This window comes from Oncorhynchus mykiss, chromosome 22, assembly GCF_057628025.1.
Source record: "Oncorhynchus mykiss isolate SJ-2025 chromosome 22, ASM5762802v1, whole genome shotgun sequence".
Classification (NCBI taxonomy): domain Eukaryota; kingdom Metazoa; phylum Chordata; class Actinopteri; order Salmoniformes; family Salmonidae; genus Oncorhynchus; species Oncorhynchus mykiss.
The window spans coordinates 44268370-44287446 of NC_143043.1; the positions used below are offsets into that span (position 1 = coordinate 44268370).

Below are 19077 nucleotides of genomic sequence, written 5' to 3' on the forward strand. Positions count from 1 at the left end.
TTGAGGGCCAAATTAGTCCGGTTGGCTATCAGTTGGGTAACCCTGGTATATACACTGCTCAAAAAAATAAAGGGAACACTTAAACAATACAATGTAACTCCAAGTCAATCACACTTCTGTGAAATCAAACTGTCCACTTAGGAAGCAACACTGATTGACAATACATTTCACATGCTGTTGTGCAAATGGAATAGACAACAGATGTAATTATAGGCAATTAGCAAGACACCCCCAATAAAGGAGTGGTTCTGCAGGTGATAACCACAGACCACTTCTCAGTTCCTATGCTTCCTGGCTGATGTTTTGGTCACTTTTGAATGCTGGCGGTGCTTTCACTCTAGTGGTAGCATGAGACGGAGTCTACAACCCACACAAGTGGCTCAGGTAGTGCAGCTCATCCAGGATGGCACATCAATGCGAGCTGTGGCAAGAAGGTTTGCTGTGTCTGTCAGCTTAGTGTCCAGAGCATGGAGGCGCTACCAGGAGACAGGCCAGTACATCAGGAGACGTGGAGGAGGCCGTAGGAGGGCAACAACCCAGCAGCAGGACCGCTACCTCCGCCTTTGTGCAAGGAGGAGCAGGAGGAGCACTGCCAGAGCCCTGCAAAATGACCTCCAGCAGGCCACAAATGTGCATGTGCCTGCTCAAACGGTCAGAAACAGACTCCATGAGGGTGGTATGAGGGCCCGACGTCCACAGGTGGGGGTTGTGCTTACAGCCCAACACTGTGCAGGACGTTTGGCATTTGCCAGAGAACACCAAGATTGGCAAATTCGCCACTGGCGATGAAATCAGGTTCACACTGAGCACATGGGACAGACGTGACAGAGTCTGGAGACGCCGTGGAGAACGTTGTGCTGCCTGCAACATCCTCCAGCATGACCAGTTAGGCGGTGGGTCAGTCATGGTGTAGTGTGGCATTTCTTTGGGGGGCCGCACAGCCCTCCATGTGCTCGCCAGAGGTAGCCTGACTGCCATTAGGTACCGAGATGAGATCCTCAGACCCCTTGTGAGACCATATGCTGGTGCGGTTGGCCCTGGGTTCCTCCTAATGCAAGACAATGCTACACCTCATGTGGCTGGAGTGTGTCAGCAGTTCCTGCAAGAGGAAGGCATTGATGCTATGGACTGGCCCGCCCGTTCCCCAGACCTGAATCCAATTGAGCACATCTGGGACATCATGTCTTGCTCCATCCACCAACGCCACGTTGCACCACAGACTGTCCAGGAGTTGGTGGATGCTTTAGTCCAGGTCTGGGAGGAGATCCCTCAGGAGACCATCTGCCACCACATCAGGAGCATGCCCAGGCGTTGTAGGGAGGTCATAGAGGCACGTGGAGGCCACACACACTACTGAGCCTCATTTTGACTTGTTTTAAGGACATTACATCAAAGTTGGATCAGCCTGTAGTGTGGTTTTCCACTTTAATTTTGAGTGTGACTCCAAACCCAGACCTCCATGGGTTGATAAATTTGATTTCCATTGATCATTTTTGTGTGATTTTGTTGTCAGCACATTCAACTATGTAAGAAAAAAGTATTTAATATGAATATTTAATTCATTCAGATCTAGGATGTGTTATTTTAGTGTTCCCTTCATTTTTTTGAGCAGTGTAGTATGTGTGTGTGTCAGCAGAATATGCAGTGATTTAGGAGGGGGTTAGGTTCAAAGCTAAACTAGAGGGACTGGGGGGGTCCACTTAGAGTCCCCTAGGAGGCACGTTAGAGAAAGAGAGAGAGTCTGAGTGTCTGAACTAGTTGGCTGGATGGTTTAGCTCACATCCAAGTCCTGGAGGCTGTGTGTGTATCTAAAGCTGGCCTGGCATCTGGACTTGTCAATTCCCGTAACTGTAGCAGGCCTGCTACAAATAGCCCCATTGTTAGCCAACAGCCAACATATATGCTGGTAATGAGTGTGTGAACATGGATTTGATTATGCACTCCCCCGAGTTGAAGGCTAGAGGTGGCTGTGGTGTATTATACACAGTGGCTAAGGCTGGTCTAGGATAATGTGTGTGTGTGTGTGAAGGGAGGGAGGGAGGGAGATGGTGGATTTTGGAAAGCGGTCCCCTTCTGGAGGGGGACAGAGAGGGAGCTGGGTAATTGTGGTTCCACCTGGAGCCATCAGCTTGCGCCTTGGCCCCAGTGTGTAAGTGTTGCCTGTGTGTAAAGACAGGGTCTGCCTCCCAAATGTTACCCTCTCCTGGTATTCCCTAGAGGCTCTGGTCAAAAGTAGTGCACTATTGTAGGGAATAGGGTGCCTTTTGGGACACAGGCAGGTTGACTGCTTCCTGCTATTATCACCTGACAGCTTATCAATCACAGACCCACACTAATGCAAATGTGCCCTCTCTGTCAGACACACGCACGCACGCACGCACGCAGGCACGCAGACACACACACACACACACACACACACACACACACACACACACACACACACACACACACACACACACACACACACACACACACACACACACACACGGCCGTCTTCATAGACAAAGGGCTTCCTTTGTGTATCCAGCAGAACAGAGGGGTCTGATGAGTGTCACTGTGTCTGTTGTTTGAAAATGGATGATCTTCTGTGTATTATTTGTGAACGGGTGTGTGTATGAGTGTGTGAACTGTGTGTGTATGAGTGTGTGAACGGGTGTGTGAAAGGTGTGTGTATGAGTGTGTGAATGGGTGTGTGTATGAGTGTGTGAACGGTGTGTGTATGAGTGTGTGAACGAGTGTGTGTATCATGTGTGAACTGTGTGTGTATGAGTGTGTGAACAGTGTGTATGGGTGTGTGAACGGGTGTTTGAACGGTGTGTGTATGAGTGTGTGAACGGGTGTGTGTATGAGTGTGTGAACGGGTGTGTGTATGAGTGTGTGAACGGGTGTGTGTATGAGTGTGTGAACGGGTGTGTGTATGAGTGTGTGAACGAGTCTGTGAACGGTGTGTGTATGAGTATGTGAATGGGTGTGTGTATGAGTGTGTGAACTGGTGTGTGTATGAGTGTGTGTATGAGTGTGTGAATGGGTGTGTATGAGTGTGTGAACGAGTCTGTGAACGGTGTGTGTATGAGTATGTGAATGGGTGCGTGTATGAGTGTGTGAACGAGTCTGTGAACGGTGTGCGTATGAGTGTGTGAACGGTGTGTTTATGTGTGTGTGAATGGTGTGTGTATGAGTGTGCGAACGGTGTGTGTATGAGTGTGTGAACGGTGTGTGTATCAGTGTGTGAACGGTGTGTGTATGAGTGTGTGAACGGTGTGTTTATGAGTATGTGAACAGTGTGTGAATGGGTGTGTGTATGAGTGTTTGAACGGTGTGTTTATGAGTGTGTGTTAAACGGTGTGTGTATGAGTGTGTGAATGGTGTGTATGAGTGTGTGAACCGGTGTGTGTATGAGTGTGTGAACGGGTGTGTGAACGGGTGTGTTTATGAGTGTGTGAACGGTGTGTGTATGTATGAGTGTGTGAGGAGAGAGTGTCTGCTTGCCCAATCTGGTTCGTGTTTGAGAGGGACAGAGAGGGAGACAGAGGAAGACAGAGAGGGAGACAGAGGAAGACAGAGAGGGAAACGGAGACAGAGTGGGAGACAGAGGACGACAGAGTGGGAGACAGAGGAAGACAGAGAGGGAAACGGAGACAGAGTGGGAGACAGAGGAAGACAGAGTGGGAGACAGAGGAAGACAGAGAGGGAAACGGAGACAGAGTGGGAGACAGAGGAAGACAGAGAGGGAGACAGAGGAAGACAGAGAGGGAAACGGAGACAGAGTGGGAGACAGAGGAAGACAGAGAGGGAGACAGAGGAAGACAGAGAGGGAAACGGAGACAGAGGGAGACAGAGGAAGACAGAGAGGGAAACGGAAACAGAGTGGGAGACAGAGGAAGACAGAGAGGGAGACAGAGGAAGACAGAGAGGGAAACGGAGACAGAGTGGGAGACAGAGGAAGACAGAGAGGGAGACAGAGGAAGACAGAGAGGGAAACGGAGACAGAGGGAGACAGAGGAAGACAGAGAGGGAAACGGAAACAGAGGAAGACAGAGAGGGAGACAGAGGAAGACAGAGAGGGAAACGGAGACAGAGTGGGAGACAGAGAGGGAAACGGAGACAGAGGAAGACAGAGAGGGAAACAGAGACAGAGGGAGACAGAGGAAGACAGAGAGGGAAACGGAAACAGAGGAAGACAGAGAGGGAGACAGAGGAAGACAGAGAGGGAGACAGAGGAAGACAGAGAGGGAAACGGAGACAGAGGGAGACAGAGGAAGACAGAGAGGGAAACGGAGACAGAGTGGGAGACAGAGGAGGACAGAGAGGGAGACAGAGGAAGACAGAGAGGGAAACGGAGACAGAGGGAGACAGAGGAAGACAGAGAGGGAAACGGAGACAGAGTGGGAGACAGAGGAAGACAGAGAGGGAGACAGAGGAAGACAGAGAGGGAAACGGAGACAGAGTGGGAGACAGAGGAAGACAGAGAGGGAGACAGAGGAAGACAGAGAGGGAAACGGAGACAGAGGGAGACAGAGGAAGACAGAGAGGGAGACAGAGGAAGACAGAGAGGGAAACGGAGACAGAGTGGGAGACAGAGAGGGAGACAGAGAGGGAGACAGAGGAAGACAGAGAGGGAAACGGAGACAGAGTGGGAGAGCGCTGCCACTGGGATTGGGGCTGTCCGAGGGGACATTACAGCAGAGTGCTGCCACTGGGATTGGGGCTGTCCGAGGGGACATTACAGCAGAGAGCTGCCACTGGGATTGGGGCTGTCCGAGGGGACATTACAGCAGAGCGCTGCCACTGGGATTGGGGCTGTCCGAGGGGACATTACAGCAGAGAGCTGCCACTGGGATTGGGGCTGTCCGAGGGGACATTACAGCAGAGTGCTGCCACTGGGATTGGGGCTGTCCGAGGGGACATTACAGCAGAGAGCTGCCACTGGGATTGGGGCTGTCCGAGGGGACATTACAGCAGAGAGCTGCCACTGGGATTGGGGCTGTCCGAGGGGACATTACAGCAGAGCGCTGCCACTGGGATTGGGGCTGTCCGAGGGGACATTACAGCAGAGAGCTGCCACTGGGATTGGGGCTGTCCGAGGGGACATTACAGCAGAGAGCTGCCACTGGGATTGGGGCTGTCCGAGGGGACATTACAGCAGAGAGCTGCCACTGGGATTGGGGCTGTCCGAGGGGACATTACAGCAGAGAGCTGCCACTGGGATTGGGGCTGTCCGAGGGGACATTACAGCAGAGAGCTGCCACTGGGATTGGGGCTGTCCGAGGGGACATTACAGCAGAGAGCTGCCACTGGGATTGGGGCTGTCCGAGGGGACATTACAGCAGAGCGCTGCCACTGGGATTGGGGCTGTCCGAGGGGACATTACAGCAGAGAGCTGCCACTGGGATTGGGGCTGTCCGAGGGGACATTACAGCAGAGAGCTGCCACTGGGATTGGGGCTGTCCGAGGGGACATTACAGCAGAGAGCTGCCACTGGGATTGGGGCTGTCCGAGGGGACATTACAGCAGAGAGCTGCCACTGGGATTGGGGCTGTCCGAGGGGACATTACAGCAGAGAGCTGCCACTGGGATTGGGGCTGTCCGAGGGGACATTACAGCAGAGAGCTGCCACTGGGATTGGGGCTGTCCGAGGGGACATTACAGCAGAGAGCTGCCACTGGGATTGGGGCTGTCCGAGGGGACATTACAGCAGAGAGCTGCCACTGGGATTGGGGCTGTCCGAGGGGACATTACAGCAGAGAGCTGCCACTGGGATTGGGGCTGTCCGAGGGGACATTACAGCAGAGAGCTGCCACTGGGATTGGGGCTGTCCGAGGGGACATTACAGCAGAGAGCTGCCACTGGGATTGGGGCTGTCCGAGGGGACATTACAGCAGAGAGCTGCCACTGGGATTGGGGCTGTCCGAGGGGACATTACAGCAGAGTGCTGCCACTGGGATTGGGGCTGTCCGAGGGGACATTACAGCAGAGAGCTGCCACTGGGATTGGGGCTGTCCGAGGGGACATTACAGCAGAGAGCTGCCACTGGGATTGGGGCTGTCCGAGGGGACATTACAGCAGAGAGCTGCCACTGGGATTGGGGCTGTCCGAGGGGACATTACAGCAGAGAGCTGCCACTGGGATTGGGGCTGTCCGAGGGGACATTACAGCAGAGCGCTGCCACTGGGATTGGGGCTGTCCGAGGGGACATTACAGCAGAGAGCTGCCACTGGGATTGGGGCTGTCCGAGGGGACATTACAGCAGAGAGCTGCCACTGGGATTGGGGCTGTCCGAGGGGACATTACAGCAGAGAGCTGCCACTGGGATTGGGGCTGTCCGAGGGGACATTACAGCAGAGAGCTGCCACTGGGATTGGGGCTGTCCGAGGGGACATTACAGCAGAGAGCTGCCACTGGGATTGGGGCTGTCCGAGGGGACATTACAGCAGAGAGCTGCCACTGGGATTGGGGCTGTCCGAGGGGACATTACAGCAGAGAGCTGCCACTGGGATTGGGGCTGTCCGAGGGGACATTACAGCAGAGAGCTGCCACTGGGATTGGGGCTGTCCGAGGGGACATTACAGCAGAGAGCTGCCACTGGGATTGGGGCTGTCCGAGGGGACATTACAGCAGAGAGCTGCCACTGGGATTGGGGCTGTCCGAGGGGACATTACAGCAGAGAGCTGCCACTGGGATTGGGGCTGTCCGAGGGGACATTACAGCAGAGTGCTGCCACTGGGATTGGGGCTGTCCGAGGGGACATTACAGCAGAGAGCTGCCACTGGGATTGGGGCTGTCCGAGGGGACATTACAGCAGAGAGCTGCCACTGGGATTGGGGCTGTCCGAGGGGACATTACAGCAGAGCGCTGCCACTGGGATTGGGGCTGTCCGAGGGGACATTACAGCAGAGCGCTGCCACTGGGATTGGGGCTGTCCGAGGGGACATTACAGCAGAGTGCTGCCACTGGGATTGGGGCTGTCCGAGGGGACATTACAGCAGAGTGCTGCCACTGGGATTGGGGCTGTCCGAGGGGACATTACAGCAGAGCGCTGCCACTGGGATTGGGGCTGTCCGAGGGGACATTACAGCAGAGAGCTGCCACTGGGATTGGGGCTGTACGAGGGGACATTACAGCAGAGAGCTGCCACTGGGATTGGGGCTGTCCGAGGGGACATTACAGCAGAGAGCTGCCACTGGGATTGGGGCTGTCCGAGGGGACATTACAGCAGAGAGCTGCCACTGGGATTGGGGCTGTCCGAGGGGACATTACAGCAGAGAGCTGCCACTGGGATTGGGGCTGTCCGAGGGGACATTACAGCAGAGAGCTGCCACTGGGATTGGGGCTGTCCGAGGGGACATTACAGCAGAGAGCTGCCACTGGGATTGGGGCTGTCCGAGGGGACATTACAGCAGAGAGCTGCCACTGGGATTGGGGCTGTCCGAGGGGACATTACAGCAGAGTGCTGCCACTGGGATTGGGGCTGTCCGAGGGGACATTACAGCAGAGAGCTGCCACTGGGATTGGGGCTGTCCGAGGGGACATTACAGCAGAGAGCTGCCACTGGGATTGGGGCTGTCCGAGGGGACATTACAGCAGAGCGCTGCCACTGGGATTGGGGCTGTCCGAGGGGACATTACAGCAGAGAGCTGCCACTGGGATTGGGGCTGTCCGAGGGGACAGCTGTCCGAGGGGACATGACAGCAGAGCGCTGCCACTGGGATTGGGGCTGTCCGAGGGGACATTACAGCAGAGAGCTGCCACTGGGATTGGGGCTGTCCGAGGGGACATTACAGCAGAGCGCTGCCACTGGGATTGGGGCTGTCCGAGGGGACATTACAGCAGAGAGCTGCCACTGGGATTGGGGCTGTCCGAGGGGACATTACAGCAGAGAGCTGCCACTGGGATTGGGGCTGTCCGAGGGGACATTACAGCAGAGAGCTGCCACTGGGATTGGGGCTGTCCGAGGGGACATTACAGCAGAGAGCTGCCACTGGGATTGGGGCTGTCCGAGGGGACATTACAGCAGAGAGCTGCCACTGGGATTGGGGCTGTCCGAGGGGACATTACAGCAGAGAGCTGCCACTGGGATTGGGGCTGTCCGAGGGGACATTACAGCAGAGAGCTGCCACTGGGATTGGGGCTGTCCGAGGGGACATTACAGCAGAGAGCTGCCACTGGGATTGGGGCTGTCCGAGGGGACATTACAGCAGAGCGCTGCCACTGGGATTGGGGCTGTCCGAGGGGACATTACAGCAGAGAGCTGCCACTGGGATTGGGGCTGTCCGAGGGGACATTACAGCAGAGAGCTGCCACTGGGATTGGGGCTGTCCGAGGGGACATTACAGCAGAGAGCTGCCACTGGGATTGGGGCTGTCCGAGGGGACATTACAGCAGAGAGCTGCCACTGGGATTGGGGCTGTCCGAGGGGACATTACAGCAGAGAGCTGCCACTGGGATTGGGGCTGTCCGAGGGGACATTACAGCAGAGAGCTGCCACTGGGATTGGGGCTGTCCGAGGGGACATTACAGCAGAGAGCTGCCACTGGGATTGGGGCTGTCCGAGGGGACATTACAGCAGAGAGCTGCCACTGGGATTGGGGCTGTCCGAGGGGACATTACAGCAGAGAGCTGCCACTGGGATTGGGGCTGTCCGAGGGGACATTACAGCAGAGCGCTGCCACTGGGATTGGGGCTGTCCGAGGGGACATTACAGCAGAGAGCTGCCACTGGGATTGGGGCTGTCCGAGGGGACATTACAGCAGAGAGCTGCCACTGGGATTGGGGCTGTCCGAGGGGACATTACAGCAGAGAGCTGCCACTGGGATTGGGGCTGTCCGAGGGGACATTACAGCAGAGAGCTGCCACTGGGATTGGGGCTGTCCGAGGGGACATTACAGCAGAGAGCTGCCACTGGGATTGGGGCTGTCCGAGGGGACATTACAGCAGAGAGCTGCCACTGGGATTGGGGCTGTCCGAGGGGACATTACAGCAGAGAGCTGCCACTGGGATTGGGGCTGTCCGAGGGGACATTACAGCAGAGAGCTGCCACTGGGATTGGGGCTGTCCGAGGGGACATTACAGCAGAGAGCTGCCACTGGGATTGGGGCTGTCCGAGGGGACATTACAGCAGAGAGCTGCCACTGGGATTGGGGCTGTCCGAGGGGACATTACAGCAGAGAGCTGCCACTGGGATTGGGGCTGTCCGAGGGGACATTACAGCAGAGAGCTGCCACTGGGATTGGGGCTGTCCGAGGGGACATTACAGCAGAGAGCTGCCACTGGGATTGGGGCTGTCCGAGGGGACATTACAGCAGAGAGCTGCCACTGGGATTGGGGCTGTCCGAGGGGACATTACAGCAGAGAGCTGCCACTGGGATTGGGGCTGTCCGAGGGGACATTACAGCAGAGCGCTGCCACTGGGATTGGGGCTGTCCGAGGGGACATTACAGCAGAGAGCTGCCACTGGGATTGGGGCTGTCCGAGGGGACATTACAGCAGAGAGCTGCCACTGGGATTGGGGCTGTCCGAGGGGACATTACAGCAGAGAGCTGCCACTGGGATTGGGGCTGTCCGAGGGGACATTACAGCAGAGAGCTGCCACTGGGATTGGGGCTGTCCGAGGGGACATTACAGCAGAGAGCTGCCACTGGGATTGGGGCTGTCCGAGGGGACATTACAGCAGAGAGCTGCCACTGGGATTGGGGCTGTCCGAGGGGACATTACAGCAGAGAGCTGCCACTGGGATTGGGGCTGTCCGAGGGGACATTACAGCAGAGACTTTATGTAGTAAATATTTTTCTACGGCTCAAAGCGCTTTACATTATATACGGCTAACTCCCCCCTTCCACCATCAATGTACACGTGGTTACTGTAGTGCACAGTGTATTGATGTACTTGTGTGTGACGAGAGTTTGTTTGAGATAGATCATTTCTCTGTCACATGCAGATCATGTCCTATCTGCTGTCACTTCTATACCATTGGGTCGGTGACATGCAAAGTGTGTGTGTGCAATTGATGTTGGCGTGTGTGGGACATACCTGTCACAGTGGTTACACTTGAATGGTTTGGCCCCGGTGTGTTTACGATAGTGCCTTGTCAACTCATCGCTCCGGGCGAAACGCCACTCACAGCCCTCCCAGGAGCACTTGTACGGCTTCTCACCTGACAAGACAGACAGACAAAAGAACACGTCACATTTTAAACAGCTGTGACCTAAATACAACACTTATTTACCTGTTTTAAGGTGGGAATAGTGAGATGTAAACTGCTACAACATCACCAAGCAGGCGACAGATGAGCTCCTCCCAGCTAGTTAATGTACCTGTGTTACCGTAGTTACCCAGACCAGGATAACACACCCAGGCTCATTTACCACAGGGTTTTACATCAACCAATCATGTCAGTCAGTCAGCCTGAAACTCAGAGAGTTCTCTAAATGAAGTCTTTCAGCAAACCTGTATTAATTCAGAATCCTAAAACTAAAATCACTGTGAAAAACAAAACATTTTTTTATTATTTTCTCTGCCCCCCTCATCCTCCTCTCCTCGCTGCTCCCTGACCCCCTGCGGAGAGATCTGAAATTCTAATGAATTTCTCCCCAGTTAAACAGATGGGAGAGGGAGATATCTATTGTTCACATGCTGTATATTTATCTCCCTGGTAAAAAAAACAACCCTTTTGGGATGTGAAAGGCGGGTGCAGCAGGGTGCGGAGGGGGGGGGGGGGGATCCGGACCCTGAGGTACCCCTCCTGGGGACCAGGCTGGCTGTGTTCGAATGGGCCTGGTGGGAGGGGACTAAATTCGGGGAAGGTTTTGGGGTGGCACCTGCCCTAGTGCTGCCGCCGTGGTTGATTCAGATCCGGGGGTGGTAACGATAATTGGGGTCTTAATGAGGCTTAATGGGAAGTAATACCGTACTTCCAGTCAGCCAGCTGCCACCGTCTCCCCTGATCACCATGTCTACCAATCTTCCTAACTAGACTAAAGTGCCATAAAGTGAAATCTAAGCGGCTCAATCGGGAGAGCAGTGGTATGTCCAAATCACACGCGACAGTGGGAGACAGAGGAAGTAGAGGGTGAGGAGAGTGACTATGGGAGACAGAGGAAGTAGAGGGTGAGGAGAGTCCCTATGGGAGACAGGAAGTAGAGGGTGAGGAGAGAGGAGAGTCCCTATGGGAGACAGAGGAAGTAGGGGGTGAGGAGAGTCCCTATGGGAGACAGAGGAAGTAGAGGGTGAGGAGAGGAGAGGGTCCCTATGGGAGACAGAGGAAGTAGAGGGTGAGGAGAGTCCCTATGGGAGACAGAGGAAGTAGAGGGTGAGGAGAGAGGAGAGTCCCTATGGGAGACAGAGGAAGTAGAGGGTGAGGAGAGTCCCTATGGGAGACAGAGGAAGTAGAGGGTGAGGAGAGTCCCTATGGGAGACAGAGGAAGTAGAGGGTGAGGAGAGTCCCTATGGGAGACAGAGGAAGTAGAGGGTGAGGAGAGTCCCTATGGGAGACAGAGGAAGTAGAGGGTGAGGAGAGGAGAGGGTCCCTATGGGAGACAGAGGAAGTAGAGGGTGAGGAGAGTCCCTATGGGAGACAGAGGAAGTAGAGGGTGAGGAGAGAGGAGGGTCCCTATGGGAGACAGAGGACATAGAGGGTGAGGAGAGAAGAGGGTCCCTATGGGAAACAGAGGAAGTAGAGGGTGAGGAGAGTCCCTATGGGAGACAGAGGAAGTAGAGGGTGAGGAGAGTCCCTATGGGAGACAAAGGAAGTAGAGGGTGAGGAGAGAGGAGGGTCCCTATGGGAGACAGAGGAAGTAGAGGGTGAGGTGAGGGGGGTCCCTATACTGTCAGATAGGCTGTTTGTGGAGGGGTGAATGGAGGTGAATGGAGGTGAATGGTAGTGAATGGAAGTGAATGGAGGTGGGGATGGAGGTGAATGGAGGTGAATGGAGATGAATGGAGGTGAATGGAGGTGAATGGAGGTGAATGGAGATGAATGGAGGTGAATGGTGGTGAATGGAGGTGAATGGAGATGAATGGAGGTGAATGGAAGTGGGGATGGTGGTGAATGGAGGTGAATGGAGGTGGGGATGGAGGTGAATGGAAGTGAATGGAGATGAATGGAGGTGAATGGAGGTGAATGGAGATGAATGGAGGGAAATGGAGGTGGGGATGGAGGTGAATGGAGGTGAATGGAGATGAATGGAGGTGAATGGAGGTGAATGGAGGTGGGGATGGTGGTGAATGGAGATGAATGGAGGTGAATGGTGGTGAATGGAGGTGAATGGAGGTGGGGATGGATGTGAATGGAGATGAATGGAGGTGAATGGTGGTGAATGGAGGTGAATGGAGGTGGGGATGGTGGTGAATGGAGGTGAATGGAGGTGGGGATGGAGGTGAATGGAGGTGAATGGAGATGAATGGAGGTGAATGGAGGTGAATGGAGATGAATGGAGGGAAATGGAGGTGGGGATGGAGGTGAATGGAGGTGAATGGAGATGAATGGAGGGAAATGGAGGTGGGGATGGAGGTGAATGGAGGTGAATGGAGGTGAATGGAGATGAATGGAGGTGAATGGAGGTGAATGGAGATGAATGGAGGTGGGGATGGAGGTGAATGGAGGTGAATAGAGATGAATGGAGGTGGGGATGGAGGTGAATGGAGATGAATGGAGGTGAATGGAGGTGAATGGAGGTGAATGGAGGTGAATGGAGGTGGGGATGGAGGTGAATGGAGGTGAATGGAGGTGAATGGAGATGAATGGAGGTGGGGATGGAGGTGAATGGAGGTGAATGGAGATGAATGGAGGTGAATGGAGGTGAATGGAGGTGGGGATGGAGATGAATGGAGGTGAATGGAGATGAATGGAGGTGAATGGAGGTGAATGGAGGTGAATGGAGGTGAATGGAGGTGGGGCTGGAGGTGAATGGAGGTGGGGCTGGAGGTGAATGGAGGTGAATGGAGATGAATGGAGGTGAATGGAGATGAATGGAGGTGAATGGAGGTGAATGGAGGTGTGAATGGAGGTGAATGGAGATGAATGGAGGTGAATGGAGGTGAATGGAGGTGAATGGAGATGAATGGAGGTGAATGGAGATGAATGGAGGTGAATGGAGGTGAATGGAGGTGAATGGAGATGAATGGAGGTGAATGGAGGTGAATGGAGATGAATGGAGGTGGGGATGGAGGTGAATGGAGGTGAATGGAGATGAATGGAGGTGAATGGAGGTGAATGGAGATGAATGGAGGTGAATGGAGGTGGGGATGGAGGTGGAGATGGTATTCTACATAACACAGCTCTGGTGATGCTCAGAATCACACCGAGGAGCTTTTCCTTTTAATCCCCAAACTAAATGGAAAAGTGTGTTCTCATTTCCTCCAGTAGACCTAAAGAATAAACTTTGGAAATGTGCATGGTGAAACACATTCTGCTGATTGGCAGCAATGTACTGTGTAGAGTACTGCATATGTTGATCGAAGTCATTTAAGCCAATTCTGCTACAAAACACCTGCAACAAAAGGTGTTGATAAGCAGTAGAAATGTCAGTGATTTCATTGCCAAAAGTCAATCTGAGGCAACCCCAGCAGCAGACGGTAAAGGATGCTGCAGTTTTGTTTGCCATCGTCTCAGAGCACTGTGGAATCTGCTGCGAGCACGATGACGCAACAGGAAGTAAAAGATGACGTGGCGGAGGAGGGGAACGGAGTGATGTGAGATGATGCAACGCACGTTCCCCCCCCCCCCATCCTCCATGTTGTAAGATGAGATGGGAATACAAGAGGCACCTGGACTGTGAGTGGTCCCTCAAATCCCTTTTTATTTCCCAATCTCTTTTCTCATTCCGTTTCTTTTGAGATATTATTTCATCCATTGTCTGTGGTGAGATTGTGGAAGTGTGACACAGATTTCAGGGTAGAAACACCTCAGGATCATCCGCTGTGCTTTCCTTTCGGTGTTTTAAATATTATTCAAATCAGTAGAGGGCATTCTGGGTACTGGGTCATGACCCTGTACTGGCTGCTGTTAGAGCAAGAGTGTGCATCCAAAATGGCACCCTATTCCCTATATTAGTGCACTACTTTTGATCAGAGCCCAATGCGTAGTGCACTATATAGGAAATAGGATGGCATTTCAGACGAAGCCAGAGAGACGGCAACACCTCAGCACTGAATCAGCAACACACCACTTTACAGCCAGATTCCACTTAACACACTCCTCTACCTCTGGGGTGAACATATGAACGCAACACCTCAGCACTGAATCAGCAACACACCACTTTACAGCCAGATTCCACTTAACACACTCCTCTACCTCTGGGGTGAACATATGAACGCAACACCTCAGCACTGAATCAGCAACACACCACTTTACAGCCAGATTCCACTTAACACACTCCTCTACCTCTGGGGTGAACATATGAACGCAACACCTCAGCACTGAATCAGCAACACACCACTTTACAGCCAGATTCCACTTAACACACTCCTCTACCTCTGGGGTGAACATATGAACGCAACACCTCAGCACTGAATCAGCAACACACCACTTTACAGCCAGATTCCACTTAACACACTCCTCTACCTCTGGGGTGAACATATGAACGCAACACCTCAGCACTGAATCAGCAACACACCACTTTACAGCCAGATTCCACTTAACACACTCCTCTACCTCTGGGGTGAACATATGAACGCAACACCTCAGCACTGAATCAGCAACACACCACTTTACAGCCAGATTCCACTTAACACACTCCTCTACCTCTGGGGTGAACATATGAACGCAACACATCTGCCTCTGCCCCTTGATACACTCAGAAACATTTTGCCAAAAGACCTGAGGCTTTTTATTTGCCCATTCTCTTCCACTGTGTAAAAGCTATAGCAGATCATACCCCCAGACAGTGTTGCCTTGTCATGAGAACCTGTTAGGCAGGTAGGCAGGGAGGGATAGAGACAGGCAGGCAGGGAGGGATAGAGGCAGGTAGGCAGGGAGGGATAGAGACAGGCAGGCAGGGAGGGATAGAGACAGGCAGGCAGGGAGGGATAGAGACAGGCAGGCAGGGAGGGATAGAGGCAGGCAGGCAGGGAGGGATAGAGACAGGCAGGGAGGGATAGAGACAGGCAGGCAGGGAGGGATAGAGGCAGGCAGGCAGGGAGGGATAGAGACAGGCAGGGAGGGAGAGATGGAGACAGGCAGGGAGGGATAGAGACAGGCAGGCAGGGAGGGATAGAGACAGGCAGGCAGGGAGGGATAGAGACAGGCAGGCAGGGAGAGATAGAGACAGGCAGGCAGGGAGGGATAGAGACAGGCAGGCAGGGATGGATAGAGACAGGCAGGCGGGGAGGGATAGAGGCAGGCAGGGAGGGATAGAGACAGGCAGGGAGGGAGTGAGGGATAGAGGCAGGCAGGGAGGGAGGGATCGAGGCAGGCAGGCAGGCAGGGAGGGATAGAGGCAGGCAGGGAGGGTTGGATAGGGACAGGCAGGCAGGGAGGGATAGAGGTAGGCAGGCAGGGAGGGATAGAGGCAGGCAGAGAGGGATAGAGGCAGGCAGGGAGGGATAGAGACAGGCAGGGAGGGAGTGAGGGATAGAGGCAGGCAGGGAGGGAGGGATCGAGGCAGGCAGGCAGGCAGGGAGGGATAGAGGCAGGCAGGGAGGGTTGGATAGGGACAGGCAGGCAGGGAGGGATAGAGGTAGGCAGGCAGGGAGGGATAGAGGCAGGCAGAGAGGGATAGAGGCAGGCAGGGAGGGATAGAGGCAGGCAGGTAGGCAGGGAGGGATAGAGACAGACAGGCAGGGATAGAGACAGGCAGGGAGACAGGCAGGCAGACAGACAGAGACAGGCAGAAAGGCAGACAGACAGGCAAGCAGTCAGTCATCAAGGACCGCTCTCTGTCATTTTGGAGAGTCTTGGGCCACAGGTGCGAGACAGTAAACGTTTCACACCCCTTCCCCAGTAATTGGCCAACGCTCCTATTCCTCTCCTCCTCTCCACTGCCATCAGCACCTCCCCTTCGCATTTCCCCTCCCTCCCTCCCTCCCTCCCTCCCTCCCTCCCTCCCTCCCTCCCTCCCTCCCTCCCTCCCTCCCTCCCTCCCTCCCTCCCTCCCTCCCTTCTCCTCCTCTCCAGACTTGACAGAATGAAGCAGGGCCGGCTTGGACCCACCACCACGGTGCCACGGCAACCGCTATGCCAGCCAATTATAACTCTGTGAAGCGAGGATGCATGATGGAGTCGCCTAGTAACCGGCAGAGAGAGAGAGAGTTTGTGTGAGAAAGAGAGAGAGCGAGAGAGAGTTTGTGTGTGTGTGTGTGTGTGTGTGAGTGAGAGAGAGAGAGAGAGTGAGAGAGAGAGAGAGAGAGAGAGAGAGAGAGAGAGAGAGAGACAGAGAGAGAGAGAGAGAGAGAGAGAGACTGCGAGAGAGAGAGAGAGAGAGACTGCGAGAGAGAGAGACAGAGAGAGAGAGAGAGACTACGAGAGAGAGAGACTGCGAGAGAGAGAGAGAGCGAGACTGCGAGAGAGAGAGAGAGAGAGAGACTACGAGAGAGAGAGAGACTGCGAGAGAGAGAGAGAGAGAGAGAGACTGCGAGAGAGAGAGAGAGAGAGAGACTACAAGAGAGAGAGAGAGAGAGAGAGACTACGAGAGAGAGCGAGACTGCGAGAGAGAGAGACTACGAGAGAGAGAGAGACTGCGAGAGAGAGAGAGAGACTACGAGAGAGAGCGCGACTGCGAGAGAGAGAGAGAGAGAGAGAGACTACGAGAGAGAGCGAGACTGCGAGAGAGAGAGAGACTGCGAGAGAGAGAGAGAGAGAGAGAGGAGAGAGAGAGAGAGACTACGAGAGAGAGAGAGAAAAGTGGAGCCGGCTGAATCCGCCAGCCATGGACACTCAGCACCACCGACCAATTATGGCTCTGCTCTGGATGAGTCTAATACAGTTGCCAGGCAACCCAAATCCCCCCAAAAAGAGAGCAGGTTTGGGTGGGTGGGAGGTTTTCTTGGGGGTGGGGGGGAAGCTGGATTTGAGGGGTGGCTGGTGTTAGGGGCAGGGGTAGTTGGAATGGGCAGCACTTTGTTGAAACAGGCTGAGACTGGTACCAGGAGCTGCAAATAATCAGCCAATTACGGACTCTCCTCTCGCCTGTTTCTGATATGGTCTCCTAGCAACGCACCCCCTCTGCCTCATCACCCCCTCCCACCACCATCACAGGTGCCTGTGTTCTGCAGTTAATTACATTTCCACAGTCAACTGGAGATAGAGCGTAGGGCCTATTATGATCTCTCAGCTCTCAGCTGAAGTTACAGCAGACAGACTGGCCCATTTCCTAGAGTTTCATCCATGCAGCAGCTCCCATCTCTCTAAAACAAACCATCATATTCCCAACACCAGAGGAGTGAACGTAGGGAAGTGTTGGGTGGTTTTCTGTTCTGACTAGAACAGTTCCTGTCGGTTTCCTGCCTGTGGGGAAAACAACCCATGGTAACCTACGGTTACCCCATTGGCCCACAGCAAATCCGTGACCTTTTTCAAATGCAATTTTCTTGTTGTCGGCTTGTTTTAGTCAATTACAAGTACAACAAGTCTAAAGATGACTTTTCAACATTGCCTGCTCTCAAGTGTTCTCACTACATAGAAACACTTCATATTGTAGGGATTCCAGTATTCCCCTTTTCATGACGGTCCTAGCAGCCATGTGAGTGAGCGCTAGCTAGTTACCGACCAGAACATTAAGCTAGCCAAGACCAACAACACAAACAGACTATACAGCTATACAAGTAGTGAGTGTAGGTTCAAACAAAGTAAACTAAACAAGTTAAATGTCTTACATGTGATGAAATGTTTTCCTCACGCGTAGATACGTGTAGCCTACTTGGACACCAGGTCCTCAGATTTCCCACTCTCACACGCCGAATAGCCTGAAGTCACTGGGTTTTCTCTCAGGCTCTATTTCCCTATGTGTGAACAGTACCTGGTTACATGTACATTGAACAACACAATTTCCCCAAAATACATATTTCCCCAAAATCGATGACGAAGTTGGGTCTTTTACAATGGGGGTCAATAAGAAATAATGTTTGTTTCCCCCAATTTGTGGGCGTGGTTGAGGGGAATTCCAAACAGACGTATGGACGTTCTAATTCTATGGTTATTATACCTCAGTGAAAGGCTGTGTGTGTCCTTATGGACTGTCTGAACCGAAGCTGCTATTGATGTCAACCCCATGCAGCTCGGCTCCCAGGCCCAGTGGACTCAAAAACACATTTGACCTGTGTTTTATGTGTATTTACTACACTATGAGGTTGGAATAATACTGTGAAATGATACAAAATTATGATAATGCCCTTTCAGTGTAAGAGCTGTTTGAGTTCCAAACCTCTCTGCCAATAACGGCTAGTTTTCAGTTTTCGCCTACCCACTCAGACCACTCCCAGACAGCCCTAGCAAAAATATTACTTGATAAATTGCTCTTTTGCTCTTTTTAATTGAAAACAAATCACAGTAAGGTACTTACATTGCTACCCAGAAATGATTTGAAATGGAGATAAAAACAGCGTCTAATGCACTAATCTGAATCTCCCTCCCTGTGTGTCCTGATGTATGGACATCATAACCAAAGAAGGGAATTGGGTGAATTCCATCCCTGTACTGCACTGCTCTTGTCTTGTAATGGACATACCAGGGCCGGAGCTACACATCTATAGGCAGCATGCTGCTGTTGTTTTCTCTTCTATCCCTCACTCACCCCCCCCCCCCCTTTCCCTCCTCCCATTTTGGTGGTGGGAAAGAAGGAAGGGGCGAACGAAACGCCTTGCTGATTAGCATCGCTAGCGCTGTAGCGCGTGGCAGCCATGAAACCTGCCGAGTCAACAGCAGGCCTCAGGAGAAGGATTAGCGGAACTAACACTGATGCTGGAGCTACGACTAATGCTAAGCAGAGGCCATGTTAGCCTGGGACTTCTCTCTCTCTCTCTCTCTGGTTCACAGGGAGGGCAGCGGTGGATACTCCAGGCTGCAGCAGATATGGCTGAATTAGCACGGAGACTCCATTTAGACCTGTCAGTCTATCAATCATCTGGCAATTACCATATCACTCCCTC

General features: G+C 53.4%; 1 protein-coding gene across 1 annotated transcript in view; it reads right to left on the reverse strand.

Moving 5' to 3' along the window:
* The window catches only part of klf7b (Kruppel-like factor 7b), a 139685-nt gene that overhangs the window by 8679 nt on the left and 111929 nt on the right, over positions 1 to 19077 (reverse strand). Inside the window, exon 3 of the mRNA XM_021579706.3 lies at positions 10027 to 10150. Within this exon, the coding sequence (XP_021435381.1) occupies positions 10027 to 10150 (124 nt within the window). The remainder of the gene's footprint in view (positions 1 to 10026; positions 10151 to 19077) is intronic.